Consider the following 19,106-nt stretch of genomic DNA (forward strand, 5'->3'; position numbering starts at 1 on the left):
ACCCACAAGGAGGCACCATCAGGCTGTGTGTGACCTGATTGACAGGCTATGCTCCATCCCTGTGTATCTTCAAGTTGACATGTAACTACCACAGAGTCACTGAGTCCATTCTGATTCATAGCAACCCTGAGTACAACAGAACAAAACACTGCCCGGTCCTGTGCCCGTTGCTGCCGCCACTGTGTCAGTCCATCTTGTTGAGGGTGTTCCTCCTTTCACTGTCCCTCCCTCAGCTTTACCAAGCATAATGTCCTTCTCGGGCACTAGTATCTCCTGCCAACATAAGCAAGGTACATGAGACTAAGTTCATCACCGTGGCCTCTAAGGAACCTCTAGCTGTACTTCTTCCAGGACAGATTTGTTTGCTCCTATGCCGTCCATGGCACTTTCAATATTCTTCACCCGCACCATGATTTAAATGCCTCCATCCTTCTTCAGTCTTCCTGACTCTGTGTAAAACGTTCACGTGCATATGAGGCAATTGCAATTCCATGGCTCAGGTCAGGCTCACTTTAGTCCTCAAAGTAACACGCTTCTCAGCGTTTTTAAGAGGTCTTGTGCAGCAGATGTACCCGATGCAATGGTCATTTGATCCTTGACTTTGTTTCCTTGAGCATTGATTATGAACCCAAGTGAGCTGAAGGCCTTGGCAGCTTCAATCCTTTCTTTCTTTATCCTGTGACCTGTTGGTCCAGCTGATACCTTTGGGTTGTGATATTGACAGTGGATTTTAAATAAATGGCAGCCTGCCAGAAGAATGAACAACCCTCGTCTTGGAAAAAGTCAGAGTGCGTCATGGAAGCAAGGGTGGTCTCACACACACACACACACACACGTTGGACTTGTCATCATGGAGGAATAGTCTCTAGAAAAGAAGAGTGGGTTGAGTGGAGGGTTGGTGAAGGAGAGGAAAATCTCTGATGAGGTGGGTTGGCACAGGGACCGCGATAGTGGACGCAAGCATGACAGTGTTTGCGGAGAACGGCCTGGGACTGGATGGTGTTGCGTTCTGTTGTAAGTGAGGTCACTGTGATTCAGAACGGACTCCATGGCACCCAACAACAGCAGTCTTAAATGGTAAAGTGACACTTCTTCTTAGTAGTTCCAGTGTGTGTTCTGCCACTTATACTGCCTTGTCAAGGCAATGAAGCTTTTCACTAGTAAAATCCTCAAGCTTCACGTCTTTAAGTTTATCTGTTATACGTTTGAGAGCTATCAAGTATTTGCAGAGGTCAGGGGAGGTTATGGAAAAGAAGGGAAAGTGTTGAGGCTGTCACTCTATTTAAAAATGAAATGAGGGCCAACTCATTTTTTTAAGAAAGATGAATATATTTCCTTTTGTAGAAAGAGGCTGACTTCTGACATAGCCCACAGTGTTCACATAATACTTATTTGCAGATCTTATCTCTTTTCTCATTTTAACATGTCAGCGTAAAACTTGAGTTCTGAAGAAATTGTAATATGCAGTCAGTCCCAAGTTGAACAGCGTGATTTTGATTTCAGATGATGGGGCGCTTCTTCAGTGGGTTGGCACAGTCAGGGGCCTGGTGCTGCTTTGATGAATTCAACCGAATTGACATAGAAGTTTTGTCAGTCATCGCCCAGCAACTTATCACCATTAGAAATGCCAAAGCTGCAAAGGTAAGGTGCATGTTCTCTGGAGGATGCCTTTTTTAATGTTTGCAGTTAACTGACAGAGTCCTGGTGACATAGTGGTCATGCCTTGGGCTACTCACCACAAGGTTGGCAATTTGAAACCACCAGCCACTCCTCAGGAGTAAGATGAGGCTTTCTACTCCCACAAAGAGTTATTGTCATGGGAACGCATGGGGCCACTTCCACCTTGACCTCCTAGTTGGTTGCTATGGGTCAGAATGGACATGATGGCAGTGAGTTCTGTTTGGGGAATTAAATTTCAGGAGTGCATTTTGACTCGGTGGTAGAATTCCCATCTTCCGTACAGGAGAACCGAATTCACTGCCTGGTGACACACCTCATGGCAGCCACCATCTGTGTGTCAGTGGGGAGTGCGCTGCCCTGTTGTCAAACAGGTGTCAGCAGTGTTCCCAGACTAAACTAGACAGAGGCTGTCCTCGTGTGAAAGCGCTGCTGAGTACTGGGTAAATATTTTTATTGTCAGGTTTGCACACAAACACACAAAAGCCAATACTGGTCGGTCTGTCCACAGTTTGTCTGATCTCTACACTGCCAGAGTGATCTAATCCTTTGGCTGAAAATATTTCTCAGCTTTACCCTTCTATGTGTCAAAAAAAAATCTCAAATCCCTAGCCTGGCTTGCAGAACCATTTCCATTCTGTCTCACGTTTCTATCCTTTTCCCTGGAACGTCCAAGGAAAGTGCACATTCGTGATTAGCAAAGTGAATCGCCGGCCATTCCGTGAACACAGTGTTGCTTCTTGTTCTTGCCTCCTTTGCCCAGAATAGCTGTCGCTGCTTGTTTACCCACAATTCCCCTTTTCATTCTTCAAATCTCAGCATTCTGCAGCTCTCTGCAGGTGCTGTGCACACTTCCACGATGCGCTGCTGCGTTCCAGGCCTCAGGCAATCCCACAAGAGCAAGCCCGGGAGCTGCTGGAGGGCTCGGCAGTGGGTCTCCCCCGTGCTCTTCCTTCGAGCCTCGCCCAGGGCCCCGCCTCAGCTGTACAGGTGGTCAATAGGATTTGCTGTTGAATAAAAGGGAAAGTGTAGTCCCAAAGGTGGCGACAGTATTCCTCGACACCCAAGCAATAATACCAAATTGGAATTCCTTGGGAAAAGCCAGAAAGTAGGAATAAAAAAGGTATAATGACCATACAGTCTAAATTAAATTAAGAAAGCTTGGCAAAAACAGTGGAGGCTTAGAAGCTTGTTGTCAGTGTACTAGGCCGGCAGGAGCAAGGAGACAGAGCAGAGAAAACGTAGCCCAGAACAGAGAAGGCACAAGCATTTAAATCACGGGAGAAATGGCACCTGCTGTGCAAACATAGGACTCATTCTTCTCCGCTTGACTGTACCTCGATATGGATTTTGTGTGCAAATCATTCTGGAGAAGTATTAACTTACACTTTCTCTTCCATTGAAACAGCTCTCCAGGTTCATGTTTGAAGGGCGAGAAATAAAGCTGATCATGACGTGTGCCGCCTTTATCACAATGAACCCTGGCTATGCCGGCAGGACCGAATTGCCAGATAACCTGAAAGCCTTGTTCAGACCATTCGCAATGATGGTGCCAAATTACGCCTTGATTGCAGAGGTGAGCTTCACGTTATAAAGCGGCAAAAAATTAACCTTCTTTCGTTACATTTGATTTTGTTATCATGGTAGGAAGTGTTTTAATAAAAGCATTTGAGTAAGGTTTCACATCATTGTTTGGATTCAATGTAGCGATGACTATTTTCACGAAGAACGTCTGAGTCTATATTTGATTTTGCTTGTTTTGTTTTTGCTTTCCTTCTTTATTTTCTTCACTGAAATATCCCTAATTCGCTTGCCGGTCATTTTCTAATAATGGGGTGGCTTGGGTTTTGATGTGACGCTAAAAGCTACGCCACTGTTACTTCAAATATGAATAGGGTCCCCCGGCTTGGACAGATTTCTCCAATACTTCCAAACTAAGACAGACTCGGAAGGAAGAACTGGCAATCGACTTGCAAGAAGACTGGCCAGTGAAAAGCTGTGGCTAGCAGCGGGGCATCGGCTGATATAGTACCAGGAGATGAGTCTCTCGGGTGGGAAGACACTCAAAATCGGATGAGAAAGGGCTGCCCCATCAAAGGAGACTAGCTGTGGAAGGACCTTTATTTGCTAACGTGGAGTGAAAGAAATAGCTGCAGCCATCGATTGAGCATCAGAATGTGGAATATACTAGTTTGAATCTAGAAAAATTGGCAGTTATCAAAAATGAAATGCATAAAGATTGGTATCTTAAGTGTTGGTGAGCTGAAATGGGCTGGCATTGGTCTTTTGGACTCAGACAGTCACCAGGTGTACTGTTGCAGAAATAACAAAGCAAAGAGGAATGGCATCACGTGCATCGCAAAAAAGGCCAAGGTCTATTCTGAACGCCATTAATGATAAACGATATTCATATGGCTACAAGGAAAAGTCAGTTGAAATAACGATTGTTCCTATTTACACACCAACCATAAATGCCAGTGATAAAGAAATTTTAAATTTTACCAACTTATGCTGTCAGAGGTTGACTAGATATGCAATTAAGGTGCATTGATCCTTACTAGTGATTGGAATAAGGAAGTTGGAAATAAAAAGGAAACATCTGTTGTAAATATGGCCTCAGTGATGGAGCCACACTGGTGATTGCACGGTAGAATTTTGCAAGACCAACGCCGTACTCATTGCAAATGCATTTTTTACAAGATAATTGGCAACTATATACACAGACCTCACTGGATGGAATTCACGGGAATCAGATTGACTACATCCGTGGAAAGAGACAAGTGCAGAAGCTCAATATCAGTTGGTGCCAGGCCCAGGGCCAACTATGGACCAAATCATCAATTGCTTATATGCAAGCTCAAGTTGAAGCTGAAGAAAATTTAAGCAAGTCCATGTGAGCCAACGTACAACCTTAAGCATATCCCACCTGGTTTTAGAGGCTATCTGAAGAACAGACTTGATACATTGAATACTAAAGACCTACGACCAGAGTAGTTGTAGGACGACATAAATAGCATCATACACGAAGAAAGCAAAAGACCATTCAAAAGGAAAGGAGTGGGGGCAGAGTAAAGACCAAAAAGGATGTCAAAAAACACTGTGAAACTGGCTCTTGAACAGGGAGCAAATGGAAGAAATGATGGAGTACAGGAATTGATGAGAGGGTTTCAGAGGATGGCTGTAAAAGACAAAGTATTATAGTAACGTAGGAAAAACCAAAGGAAAGAGCATGCTAGGCCTTTCTCACACTGAAATCGTGGGGGCAGGGGGAGTCAAGCCTACAGTTGAGGCTTTCTACTGCCATTTAAAAAAAAATCGTAGCCTCAGAAACGCACAGGAACAGTTCTGCCCTGACCCATCGGGTCATTATGAGTCAGAATAGACTCGGTGACACTGAGTTTATGAGGAAAACACGGAAAGACACTCAAAACTCTCACTACCATCAAGTTGTCCCTTTAGGGCAGGGTAAAACTGCCGCCCCCTTCCCCTGCCAAGCAGCCCCGTGCGCAGCCACTACTGCGCCACCAGTGCTCCAGCACTGAAAGACACCAAACCAAGAAGCACACTCACTGCCATCCTGTAGCAGCCCTGAGGCACAGGGGAGAACTGCCCCTGTGAGTCCCTGAGACCGTAACTGTTTGCAGGAGTAGCACGCCTGTCTTTCTCCGGCATTGAGATACAAGAAATGTCGAAAGAAAATACCGACAGACTTTTTAGGTTAAAATGTACTAGCCTGTCATTTGAGCTCCCTGTTGACCTGTTTTAAAGTTGTTTGGGTTTAAATAAATAAATAAATGAGAGGCATACATGTGGATTAAGCCTCTCATGACTCTCTTTGGATCATAGACCAAGAAGGTGAACAACCTTGCTCTAGTAGTACAAAATCTCCTGTCAACTTGAGGATATTAAGAGTGAATGTCTCTCCTGTCAGTCAGGTGACAGCCTGATGATGGCTCCTGGTAGGCATGGTCTTCTCATGAGAATTCTGGAAGCTACTTTTCTTCTGCTGCTGCTGCTTCTGCTTCCTGTTGATAAGGCACATGGAGCCACATGTGGCTTTGAGGAGCCACACTCACATAGAGACCCTGGAAGTGCTGAGATGCTTCCACCACCACTGGATCCATAAGACCTTTGACCCACCAGCCTGTGATCTTCCTGAATTTGGCATCAATACATGTGCTATGTGAGTCTGAAGAGGAATTTATAGACTAGTGTAGGACATATGGGTTAATATTGAACTTATGGACTTGATCTGGACTGGGTTGGGATGTTTTCCCAATATACAATTATTCTCTGATATAAAGCTCTCTCTTACACACATATGAGTATCTCTGGATTTTTTCTCTAGTCCACCTGGACTGATACACTTGCTATCATGCAGAGTGCATTGGAAAGTGGATTATTGCAGATGCAGTTAGGTTAAAATTTAGTGCCTGTCATTTGCTCTCCCTTATAATTCTAAATTTGTTCTAGTTTTTAATATTTTCTGTTTTGTATTATATCTAGATTTTTATCTGTTTTGCTTTGTTAATTTGTTGCTGAGTATTTTTTTGTCTTGTTTTATTTATTTTTCTGCAAATGAAACCCATGATAGGCAAATCTATTTGTGGAAATTGCTTTTGGTTTCCTGTAGGAGAGTTCTGTAGTTTTCCTTGAACAAGTCTTTGGGGTTTTTTGGTTAGATAGATCCCTACATATTTCAGTTTGTTCTTCGCTATTGTGAAGGGTGCTGCCTTCTTGATCTCCTCTTCCATGGTCTTGTGTGATGTATGTAGCAAACCAATAGCCTCTTTTTAAAAAATCTTGTATCCAGTCACTCTTCCATATTCCTCTCATGATAGGTAAATCGATAGAGACAGTAACTAGATTAATATTCTCTTGGGGGCATAGCAGGGGAAGTTGGGAGGAAATGGGGAGCTAATAACAATGAGCACAAGAATGAAGAAAATATGACAAAACCAATTGTGGTGACGATTGTACAGGCCTTCTTGATAGGGTTTGACTATTGAATTGTATTATGTTTGGATTATACGCCAATAACACTGTTTGAAAGAGAGATTCGGATGAAGACAAAGCACTAGGGAGAACACTCATGATGTCAGAAGGGTCTTGGCAGAAAGGAGAAAATAACAGAAAGATGTTTACCTGTGTTTTGCTGATTCTGTGAAGGCACTTGGTCAAGTGGATTTTGACCATTATGAACCTCATTTCAAAGAATAAGAATTCCAGAACAGTGATTATGCTCACATAGAACTTATACCAAAGGGCCATCATTAGGGCAGAACAATGGGGTTATTGTGTAGCTTAAAATCAGGAAAGGAGTGTGTCAGTTGTAACCTTTCAACATATTTGTTCAATCTGTATGCTGAGCAAATAGCCAAAGAACTTAGATTACATGAAAAAGAATGTGATATCAGGATTAGGGAAAGACTCAACACCTGAGATAAACAGATGGTACAACTTTGCTTGTTCAAAGCAAAGAAGGACTTAACAATGTGAATCGCTGTAGATTACACTTCAACATAAAAACCAGAATTCTCACAATTGGACCCCTCAGTAAGACCGTGATAAATGGGGGGGGGGGAATAAAGATTAAACCCATCAAGGATTCCATTTGACTTGGCCTCACAATCCATGCCCAGCAAGCAGCAGTCTAGAAACCACAGAATAGGTTGCATGGCAAATCACCTGCAAAATACTTCTTTAAAGTGTCAAAGGTGAAGGTGTCACTCTGGAAGCGAAGGTGTACCTGGTCCACGTAGTGGGATTTTCAACCCCTCCTCTGCATAGGAAAGCTGGACAATGAATACAATGGAGATTAGAGAGCTGGTGCCTCTGGATGGTGGTGTTGGTGAAGAATAGTAAATAATCCGCGGGCGCCAGAATAATGAACAACTCTGTCCTGGGAGGACAACCAGAATGATCCTGAAAAGTCGGTCACTTAATCTCATGGACCGAGGACATGGACTTTCTCAGAATCACTCACAAAAGGAGCTCTATGAATTTGTTGAAAAACAATAGCCCCCCCCCAAAAAAAACCAAAAAACAATAGCCCTGATTAAACTATTGTACTGCATAATGTGTGGGGTATGTTTGGAGTATGTGCCAATAAAACTGTCTTAAAAAGAAATAATAGCCCAAGTCGGTTTTTAAAAATTTTGTTTATTTATTGTCAGCCTGTGTACACTTGATCATCTGAAGTTAATTCTCCTTTGATAACAACTAATTTTTAATATTTTTCCATGTGAAGGAGAGCAATTGCTTAAGACTAGATCCTACCCTGCCAAATCCTATCAGTAGAACAATTACAACCTTCATTCGTATCACGCTACCACATCTCACGGTCCTCCAGAACCCCCGGGGGGCCCAGTGGGTTGGATGACATGCCGTCATCACCTTTGACCTTCTGTGCAACCAGGGAAGATAAATGACTACTTGCTTATTGTCCCAGAATTGGTAGGGAGAAAACCCGGCTTAGAAGCCAGTCCATCCCCTGTTCGTATCCTCTGTGTGTCCTGTTGCTACAGAACTCAAGAATTAGAAGGACTTGAACATCCTGTCTTCTAAGGACTCTTCCTGTTGCTATGACAGGTTGGTTGAATCAGAGTCTGTGAGCAGAAACTATTTTTAATCATGCACAGTGCTGTGCTCACTAGCAGTGAGTGACAGAACCCTAAATGAAATGGGCCCCAGTAAGACATCTCTGCATCACTGCGGACTGGCTTTTGAGGCCAACTGCAGTGCTTCTGGTAGACTATGGATTAAGGATAGGTCCATGCCCACCACCATCATCAAAGACAGCACGCAGGGCAAGCTTCGGCAGCACATATACTTAAATTGGAACAACACTAGGCATTGTGTAATTTCTTTAACCAAAGACACAAAAACTTGTCAGAAGCAAAGTAACTTCACAGGTCAGGGAACAAAGCAAAATAAAAAACTGTGGTCATCAAGTCGATTCTGACTCATGTAACCCCATGTGTTACAAAACAGAACTACTCTGCAAGGTTCTCGTTCTCTCTCTCTGTGTGTCTCTGTCTGTCTCTCTCTCTCTCTTATTCTCTCTCTCTCCCCACCTCCCCCATGTAACCCCATGTGTTACAAAACAGAACTACTCTGCAAGGTTCTCTCTCTCTCTCTGTGTGTGTGTGTGTGTGTCTCTCTCTCCCCACCTCCCCCAGTCCCCTTATCAAAATAGCTTTTGTTTATTGATTATTGTTTGTTTATTTTAGCAGCTTTATTCGCATATAATTCACATATCACACATTTCAAACATGTAAACCTACTAACAAGAGCGGTGCCATCAGCATCACAACCGATTTTAGCGCGTTTTCTTCCCCCTTGAACTCCTTATTCGCTCCCCGTCTCCTCCCAACCTCCCCTGCCCTAGATTTCATATAGAGAAAAACATACAAAAATGAAAACCCAAAACATAGGGCTTTCATAGCTAGAGTCTTAACAGAAGTAGACCACTACATCTTTCTTCTGTGGCATCATTAGGTTTGGACCATATACTTTTAGCACAAATTATTCACACCACCAAGACCCTGTGGGGCATGGGATAGACTGCCAATCACTGTAGCTTTTCTCAGGGGAGCACATTGCTATGACTGATATTGTCTTCCAAGGCGGTGGTCTTGTCGAACTGGATAAGCTCAGTTCTGTGACAACACTGCCCTGTTGAGGCCTGGCCTGATCATACCATTTCACCTCCATGGCGTAAGCATTTGGCTCTGTTGCTTTTTGAACTAAAAGTCGTCAAAGCCACATCTTCGTCAAGAGAGCACTGCCCAGGTGTCTCCATAAAGCATCCTGTCTCATGCCCTCCAGTGGCACGGCAAACCCTGTCCTTCCAACCTTATATTTACATTCTTTTGTTAAACGAGACCACCTAACTGGAGGAGTGCAATTCCGAAAGTGGATTCCCTCTTCAGGAGAGCGGAAGCTGCCTGCCCCTATAAGGATTTGCAAGGCCTCTGAAGCCCTATAGAGGTCAAGGGTGAGTTGAAATGAATTTAATGGCAGTCGTTTTAATAGGTTAGTATTAGGCTAATATATTCCAGTGTTTCCCAAAGTGGGTGATACCCTCCCCCTGGGGATGCTGGAATCATCTAGCGAGGGGCTGCAAAGAAATGTAACTACATCCTAAATTATGAGCCAGAGTATCATAAAACTTTAGCAACCTGAGTAATTTTTTTTAAAAGGAGACAATAGACCAAATAAATCTGGAGACCTAATAATAATCTAATAATTAGACTATCAATATCATATAATAATATTATACTTTCCTATTCTAGGTAATTCTCTATTCTGAAGGATTTGAGTCCAGCAAAATATTGGCAAGAAAAATGACTCAGATGTATAAACTGTGCAGTGAGCAACTTTCTCAGCAGGATCACTACGATTTCGGCATGAGAGCCGTGAAGTCTGTACTGGTCATGGCTGGGTAAGAAACCAAAGTGGTAAAACATTAAACACCACATCCTGTAACCAATGGATGGAAAGGGAAATCAGCCTGGTTCACAGTCAGTAATGAGTCACTGACAGCTCCTGCGCCAGCTGTCAGTCTCACCTTCAGACTCCCACCCCACAGGGTCAGGGATCTCACCTCTTCCCTCCAGGGCTCTCCTCTGTGAGACCCCACGTGTTACCTGAGATGGAACCTGAATCCCAAATAGACTAGGACTAACTTTCCTGCCTCCAGGAGCTCATCCAGTACTTTGGCTCGAGCATACCAAAGTGTTTACGACCACTGGAAAGGAAGACTGGTCAGCCTGTTATTCAGATTCAGGGAGGTAAATCACATTGTTAGCCGACAACATCATGCATGTTAAGAGAAACTTCAGTTCATCCTTCCAACTGCATTCAGGCTTACCTCGTGGGGGCCACCGCGTTTTCACAAAGTAATACAAGGCTGCATTTCTTTCTTAGTAGAGCAGAAGTCTTTCCTGTTTCACGCCTTATTTTTTTTTCTTTACAACTAATTGAAATGACTAACTCTGGACCTCACCTTGTCCAGAGTCCCTGAGAATAACAGTTTTCTCACTAGGTCTTCCTCTGAGCCTCATTGGGCCAGTTTCTGTACATCCATGCCTCTTCTCTCTCACTTTGTATCTATAACCTTTTTTCCTTCCTCCCTCCCTCCCTCCCTTCTTCCCTTCCTTCCTTCCTTTCTTCCTTCCTTCTTCCTTCCTTTCTCTTCCCAAATGCAGTATTACTTATGTTTCAGGCTTGCCATATAAGCATCATAAGGGTTAGAATACAGTTACAGGCATGGTTCCAAGAACACAAATTCAGAGCAGTGGGAGAGACAGACAAAGCAGCCGTCATCTAGGATGCCACTTGCTGAGGGCATTCATAGGGTCGCTAAGAATGCAAAAGGGGGGGGGGGCTTTCTAGAGGAAGGTTTGGCCTTTGAAGAGAAATTAGGAGTTAGTCAGCAAAAGAGCAAAGCATAGCATTCTGGGCAGAGGGAAAGAGAGCCACGGACTATGAAACACCACGGTGCAGCTTGGCTAAAGTGTGGATGAATCAGGTGCGGAAGGGAGATATCCTTGTTATTTCCCACAGGCTGCGGTCCAGGAGGATTTGCACCTTGCGACAAACAGAGTTCCTGACTCTGAAAGGTTATGTCCAATCACATTTTCTCTAATTGTCCTCTGAACTGTTCCTTTGGATCTAGGTCTTTAAAAAGAGAGAACCCAACCCTGAATGAGGACGTGGTACTCATAAGGGCTTTACGAGATTCCAACTTGCCCAAGTTCCTCACGGACGATGCTCTTCTGTTCAGGTAACTTTCTGGGGCTTTCAGGATAAAGCCTAGCTGGTGTATGGATAATGATACTCACATGATTGAGTCTTTCTTCCCTTAACAAAGTAATAACTTTTTCATCTTTTCCAGAGATATGTATTGAAATTTGAAAAGAAACTACTAGTTTAAAATAAAGATACTAAATTTTGACATTAGTTCTTTTTTCTTCAAAATATTCATCAGTAGGCTATGTGCTATAGAAATTAGTATCTAGTTAAAAATAAATAAATAAAAAGAAAAAAATTAGCATTTGGTTATAAGCTCCTGACCTAACAGAAATGCATGCTCGAAGGGGGAAAATCTTGGGGGTTAGCAGAAATCTGATCCCTTGTATTTATCTCTTCTTTTATTATTTAGGTTTATCCAAGTTACACACCCGCATAGTTTTACAACTAACAAACAGAAAAACTCCTTGCCTAGAGTCAATTCTGACGAGGTCATCCATTCCATTTTCAAATGGCTATAAAATTGCAAAAGTAGATCTCCAGGCCTTTCTTCCAAGGGCTACTAGGTACATTCAAACTGCTAACCTTTTGATTAGTAGCCAAGTACAAACTATGTGTACCACCCAAGGACTGCTAAGATAGTGCGAAGCTCTGTACCCATTAGGGGAGCAGGGGCGGGGCGCTCATCGTTTATTGAATGCTCTGCTTCCTCATATGGCATTCCTACCCTTGGTCATACTTGGGTGTCCCCCAGCATCAGACAGTTGGCCGGTTTTGTGGAATAATAAACAGATATGTAGATTTAATAGCCTTAGAAGCAGACTTTTAGCCAAACCTCCTATTCTCAACTCCATAAAACCAAATACTCAACAAACTCGCTGCCATCAAGTCAATGTTGCCTCATAGCAACAGAGTACAACTGCCCCGGTGAGTTTCCAGGTCGCTTTATGTATGTGTTATGTATGTCTAGATAGTCTACGCTGTAGCAGAGCAGAAAGCCCCATCATTCTCCCAAGGTGGTTTCTAACTGCTGACCTTGCAGTTAGCAGCCCGACGTGTAACCACAACCCCCAGAGCTCCTCTCAACTCCACAAAGCCAAACCAAACTCATTGCCAGTGAGTCAGTGACTCATGGTGACCCGCTGTGGTTTCCTGAAGACTGTAACTGTTTACCGGAGTAGAAAGTCCAGTCTTCCTCCCACAGAGTTACTGGTGGTTTTGAACTCCCAACCATGCAGATTGAAGCTCAACATGTAACCCACTACACTGCCAGGGCTCCTTCTTAAATCCACAGTGAACCCTAATTTCATAGAACCCTAGTAGTGCCCATTCCCGAGCCTTCCTCGAGTCTAATGTCTTCCCTCGCTGCCAGCTTAAATTTCAAATTTAAATTCAGACATCTAGTTCTTGTGTAGGTCTTAATGAAAGACTATTCATTCTTTGTTCTGTGGGACAAGTTGCCCCACAACGAGGACCACCAACAACGTGTCTAGGAGCAGGGAGGCTTGAAAAGAGTGCCATGCTCTTTTCCAGGAGAGGGCAGGGCATGAGGGTTCTGGTGGCAGAGCCACCGCTGAGCTGCTGGAGCCTCTGTGTCGCCTTGCGGCTCGGACGGCCAAGTCCCCTTTGCTTCCTTGATTTCCAGACACTTTGTGATCCAATGACTTTCCTCCCACTGGGCTTTCCACTGGAATGCTTTCTTTTGCCTCCCTGTCTATGCAGTTCCCGCTCATCTTTTAACCTAGAAATTAGGTATGGCTAACTATTCTTTTTTCAGGAGAAAGATGAGGCTTTCTACTTGCATGAAGAGTTACCATCTCATAAAGCCACAGGGACAGTCCCCCCTGTCATGTAGGGTTGCTATGAGTTTGAACCAACTTGGTGGGAGTGAGTTGTTGTTTGTTTGTTTGAGAGATATTCTTTTACTGTGAGATAATAAATATTCACTTTTATCTACTTTTTTGTTAGGTTATTTTGTTTTACTTTATTTTTGTTTATGTAGTTCTGTCATTTATTTTGAAATACAGTGCATACGGTAACTGAGAGATGAAATGTGAGGCAATAGTTTGTCCTCTCCTTTCCCTAGGAATATTTCTTTATCTCAGTTGAAGTTTACACACACACACACACACACACGTGTGTGTGCAGATCTTGCTTTGAGGATAGCCCCTCTCTCTCTTGTCAACTAGCACAAGGTATTAATAGTGTTAATTCATTCACACACCTTGACATACTTTGCTGGAGACCATACCTCGATCTGCTGTCATCTTGTTTTAACAAGTTGAAATTTTGCTCATCTGCTTTAACAAGTTGGGAAACTGTCTCATCTGCTGCGTCTTCCCTTCGCTTAATTGTATGAGTGTGGTTTTGTTCATATAACTTCACTTTGTTCTTGTGAATTCACTTATTTTCATTAAACCAAGTTAGATGTTTAGTTATCTGCCTTCATCTCCTAGGGCAGTCAGATCACACTACCACAAACTGGGTGATTTAAAACAACGAAAAAGTATTGCCTCCCGCTTGCAGAGGCCAGAAGTCTGACATCAAGGTGTCACGAAGACTATTACCCTTCCCCTCCTTTTCCACCAAGAGGCTGCACTCATGGTGTAGGGGGTACACATTGGGCTGCGATCCACATGGTCAACAGTTCAAAACCACCAGCAGCTTTGAGGGAGAAAGACTGGGCTTTCTACTCCAGTAAACAGTTCCAGTCTTGGAAAGCCACAGGGCTCACTTTGAGTCAGCACTGACTCGATGGCAGTGAGAAAGGCTGTGGGGGATCCTTCCTTGCTTCTTCGTGGATTCCAGGGGTTCCCGGAAATCCATGGTTTCCTTGGCCTGTAGGTGCATCACTCTAGTATCTACCTCCATCTGGCTGCCATTGCTCCGTGTTTGTGTCCGTCTCCTCTTTTTGGAAGGACCCATTCATAATGAAGTGGGATCCACCCTGCTCTTGTGTTAACTGATCCCACTTTCGCAGACTTTCAATTTCCAAATGAGATCAAATTCCCAGGTCTGAGAGTTAAGTCTGCAGGGGATCTGAGGAATACAATTCAGTTCGTGACTGTATCATAATAGGAAATTCATACTCGTATTCATAACAGGAAATAAAACACGAATGCACCTCTACCAGCCTCCAAACCTCCACTCCTACCTCCCACATTCACTGTCCACCCACGTGCTTACACGGACTCTTCTGTGATTGGATAAATGGTGGCTGTTGCCTGTATTTATTACCATTGGGTTTTAAAATAATCAGATTATATGTTCCCTTTATTCAATTTCCCTCAATGATAACATATCATAAAACTATTATCAAAACCAGGATGCTGGCATTTATACAATCAAATTCAGCACATTTTCATCATCAACAAAGGGATCCCTCCGATGAGCCAGTCCGGGTGCAGAATAGCACGGAAGAAACATACAACTTCCCTCTAGTTCTTTAATACTTTCTCCCACCTCATTATCAGGATCCCATTCTACCTTACAAATCTGGCTACACCAGAGGATATACACTGGTACAGATAGGAACTGGAAAAACAGGGAATCCAGGACAGATGAACCCCTCAGGACCAATATTGAGAATAATGATACCGGGAGGGGAAAGGGAAGGTGGGGGAGAAAGGGGAAACTGATCACGATGATCTACACATAACCCCCTCCCTAGGAGACAGACAACAGAAAAGCGGGTGAAGGGAGACATCGGTCGGTATAAGACATGAAAAAATAATAATAGGCTTGGGTTGTCACAAGTTTCACTGCATTGGAATTGTGAATCATGAAACTTTTTGAGACTGACATAATTCGAAGGAGATTCACCCAAGTTGTTTGCGTAGCAGTAATTCATTTTCCTTTATAGCCAAGCAGTATTCCACGATGGGGATATGCTGTAATGTGAGCAACCATTCACTCTTGAAGAACATGTGGCTCGTTACCGGATTGGGTCTAGTCCACATGGAACTTCTATAAACGCTCAGTATAGTTTTTGCATAAAAATGGCTTTTGTTTATCTTGGCTAAGTATCCAGATGTGAGATCATGAGTCACATGACAGTTGCATCTTTGCTTCTTATGCAGCTCCCGTGCTCCGGAGCAGGGGTGCGGTCTTGCATTTCCATCAGTGATGCATGACTGATCCGGTAGCCCTGCGTCCTGTCAGCATTCAGTGTGCTGTCACTAGTTTTGAATTTAGCCATTTCGGTAGATGGATAGGGATATTTCATTGTGGCCACATCCTGTGAATATTTCAGACGCATGAAAAATTTTGCTTACTCCAGAAGGTCTTATTATATGCTGAGAATGTGTGCTTCCAAACATTAATCTAGTATACAGAAAGCAGAAAAAACCATGCAAGCTATCAGAGAAAAGTGTCCTGTCAGCAAATCAACAGGCAGGTATTCTATGAAGTCAGTAGAAAAGCAGACCAATGATGAAAAGCAGGGCTCATTATAATCTTTAATCAAGTCACTGTAACAATATGGAGAGCTTCCTAGTGGCCAGAGGTTCCTAATGGATTGTATTTTTGTTTTCTCAGTGGAATCATATCTGACCTGTTTCCTGGAGTCCAAATTCCGGAGCACGATTACGGTATCTTGCACTCAACAATTATTGATGTTATGACTAAGCAGCAGCTTCAGCCTGAGCTGTGTATGGTTCAGAAAGTGATACAGTTCTATGAGACCATGTTAGTAAGGCATGGTGTTATGCTAGTCGGGCCAACAGGAGGTGGGAAGACCACCGTGTACCGAATACTGGCGGAAACTTTGGGAAACTTGCACAAACTTGGAATAGACAACCCCTTTTACCATCCAGTGAAAACCTTTGTTCTCAATCCTAAATCAATCACAATGGGTGAACTGTACGGCGAAGTGAATAGTGTAACCTTGGAATGGAAGGATGGCTTGATGGCGCTAAGTGTCCGAGCAGCTGTGAGTGATCCCTCGGAAGACCATAAGTGGATTGTCAGTGATGGGCCGGTGGATGCTCTTTGGATCGAAAATATGAATACAGTGTTGGATGATAACAAGATGCTTTGCCTGGCTAACAGTGAAAGGATTAAACTCACACCTCAAATCCACATGCTTTTTGAGGTAAATGAATGCCTTTGTGTGGAGAGAAATCACTTATTAGATTAGCATACCATCGTTAAATTGTTTTTCTCACGCTGATGTAGCATTCACTCTCCGTAATACCTGAAATCGTGTATTATTTGTATATACTGGTGACTTTACATCATCTCTAAGTAAAATAATAAGTAAAAGATAATTTCTAAGTAAAAGATAAATTGTATTAATATGAGTAAATTGGTTCACTGTAGTGTAAACTTTTGAAGGAATCGAGAGAGGAATGTGAACCGAATACAACTACAAAGTATTAAGGACGGTATCGTCACTCTTTTGTTCACCTAAGGAGCCCTGGTGGCATAGGAGGAGAAGCATTGAGCTGCTAACCCCAGCATCAGGGGTTCAAACCCACTGGCCAATCTGAAGAAGAAAGATGAGGCTGCCTTCTCCTGTGAAGATTTTAAATCTAAGCAAAAAGCCCTCACTGCCATTGAGTTGATGTTGACTCATGGTGACCATTTAGGACAGGGTCGACCATTTAGGACAGGGTCGACGTGCCCCTGTGACTTTCCAAGACTGCAACTATTGAAGGAGCAGTTCTACCTCCCCAAAGGTGGCTCTGAGTCAGAATCAACTCTCTGACAGACAGTGGGTTTGGTGGGGTTTTCCATTCATTCTTCAAGCATTCTGTTAGGTATTAGGCTAGGAGGCCAGGTATTCGGTTACAAGAATAAATGAAATAAAGGTGGGGACGGGGAGGGGCATCTGTTCCCTCCCATACGAACTTGGCTCTACACTCACTTTATTCCCCGTCTTACACCTCGATTCCCCATCTCCAGTTCTGCTTGCTTATAGCTCCCCCATGCTCTTCCACATAAAACCATTCAGCAGTCGCTTAAGCTTTCAAATGGCGAGTCATTCATTCTGGAATAAGGAAGAGTTGTGTTAGCTATTACCCGTTAACTTCCTTCAATTTCAGGTTCAAGATCTAAGGGTGGCCTCTCCGGCCACCGTCAGTCGCTGTGGAATGGTATTTGTTGATCCTGAAGAACTGAAATGGATGCCATATGTTCAAACCTGGATGAATGGGATTTCTAAAAAAGTAGGTGCAACCAGATCCACCCCCCCCACCCACCCCTGGTCCAACCTCTCCTTTAGGGCTCATATGGCCCGTGAGTGGCCAACAGGAACAGGTGAAGGCCTCATTTTGGCTTGATTGTGGGAATTCCAGAATGTAACCTAGTGCCTCTCACCAAGAATTTCCAAATATGGCCGCCTGCTGGTCTTCCAGCTCTCTATCTGCATGCCTGGGTTCTCACCATACCGGTTCCTCTCAGGTACAAACCACGTCCTGCCAAAGCACAGATAAAAAAAGACTTCGTTAGGGATAATGAAGAAAAAGAAAACTTAAACCCAGACACTAGCTGTCATTGCAATGTTAATTTCAGAACATCCCTCCTACCCCCAACACCTCTGTGAGCAGACAGAAGGAGAAGCCCACCCTACTCTGAGATTCATGGCCAAAGACACGTTCTAACATCAAAGGGACGACTCCCAGCAAAGTGAAGAAGACGTCCAATGTAGCTCCTCATTATCTTCCATAACTCTCCATTCTTAAATAGGGTTTTGGCTTTCTTTATCTCAACAAGTGGATCCTTGAAATGTTTCTCCCCATTCCACCCCCCTCCAAGAAAGTCATCTTCTCCCCTGCCTTTCCCCTCCAAAGATGAATTTAAAAACTGCTTTCCTCAGTCCTGTACTCTTCATTAAAAATCAGACTCACCGCCATCAAGTGACTATTGACTCACAATGGCGACCCTGGTGGGTTTCTGAGACTCTATTTACAGCAGTAGAAAACCCAGTCTTTCTCCTGCAGGGCTGGAGACCATGCAGACTGCAGCTTGCAGCATAGCCAGGCACCAACATTTTAGCAATATTGTGGCCTAGTATTTTATTAAAAGAAATAATTCTCAGAATTTAGAATTTATCATAGGTTACTACAAAGCTTGAAACCTCCTTCATTTCAAAATATTTGGAATAATTCCTTTTAACATATATACCAAACCAAACCCACTATTATCAAGTAGATTCCAACTCATAGAGATCTTATAGGACAGAGTAGACCCACCCCATTGGAGCCCCAAGGCTATCATTTTGATGGCAGTAAACTATCACAGCTTTCTCTTGTGGGTGATTAGTGGGTTCGAACTGCCAACCTTTGGATTAGTAGCCAAGCACTTAAACCACTGTACCACCAGGGCACTTCCCCTAGTTTACATAGATATTTAGTTCTTTTCTTCTGTGTCTCTTGTTTGATTGTTCTTAATGAGTTGTAATACATTATAGAGGGATACATGGAATATATACTCATATGTTGATATTATAAACCTGGGACTCCGCTACCAGATCAAAGAGCCAAATATTATTAAAGAATAGAATGCACCCTATATACCCTTTGTTAACAACAGTAGAATTTTTTGTTTGTACATTTAATTTGTTTTATATCTTATGACCGTTAGCTACGGGATTATAGAAAGTATTGAAATGTATAGATTGGAGTCACACGTACATGGAAACCTCATTAAACTTCATTAAACATTTCATGTAG

At 43.2% G+C, this 19,106-nt stretch overlaps 1 protein-coding gene across 1 annotated transcript in view; it reads left to right on the forward strand.

The window, feature by feature from the left end:
* DNAH6 (dynein axonemal heavy chain 6) overlaps nt 1-19,106 on the forward strand; it is a 256,202-nt gene that overhangs the window by 113,858 nt on the left and 123,238 nt on the right. The window contains exons 29-34 of the mRNA XM_075562653.1: nt 1,504-1,641; nt 3,086-3,253; nt 9,975-10,123; nt 11,360-11,467; nt 15,970-16,525; nt 17,478-17,600. Coding sequence (XP_075418768.1) covers nt 1,504-1,641; nt 3,086-3,253; nt 9,975-10,123; nt 11,360-11,467; nt 15,970-16,525; nt 17,478-17,600 — 1,242 coding nt within the window. The remainder of the gene's footprint in view (nt 1-1,503; nt 1,642-3,085; nt 3,254-9,974; nt 10,124-11,359; nt 11,468-15,969; nt 16,526-17,477; nt 17,601-19,106) is intronic.

This window comes from Tenrec ecaudatus, chromosome 11 (genome assembly GCF_050624435.1).
Source record: "Tenrec ecaudatus isolate mTenEca1 chromosome 11, mTenEca1.hap1, whole genome shotgun sequence".
Classification (NCBI taxonomy): Eukaryota; Metazoa; Chordata; class Mammalia; order Afrosoricida; family Tenrecidae; genus Tenrec; species Tenrec ecaudatus.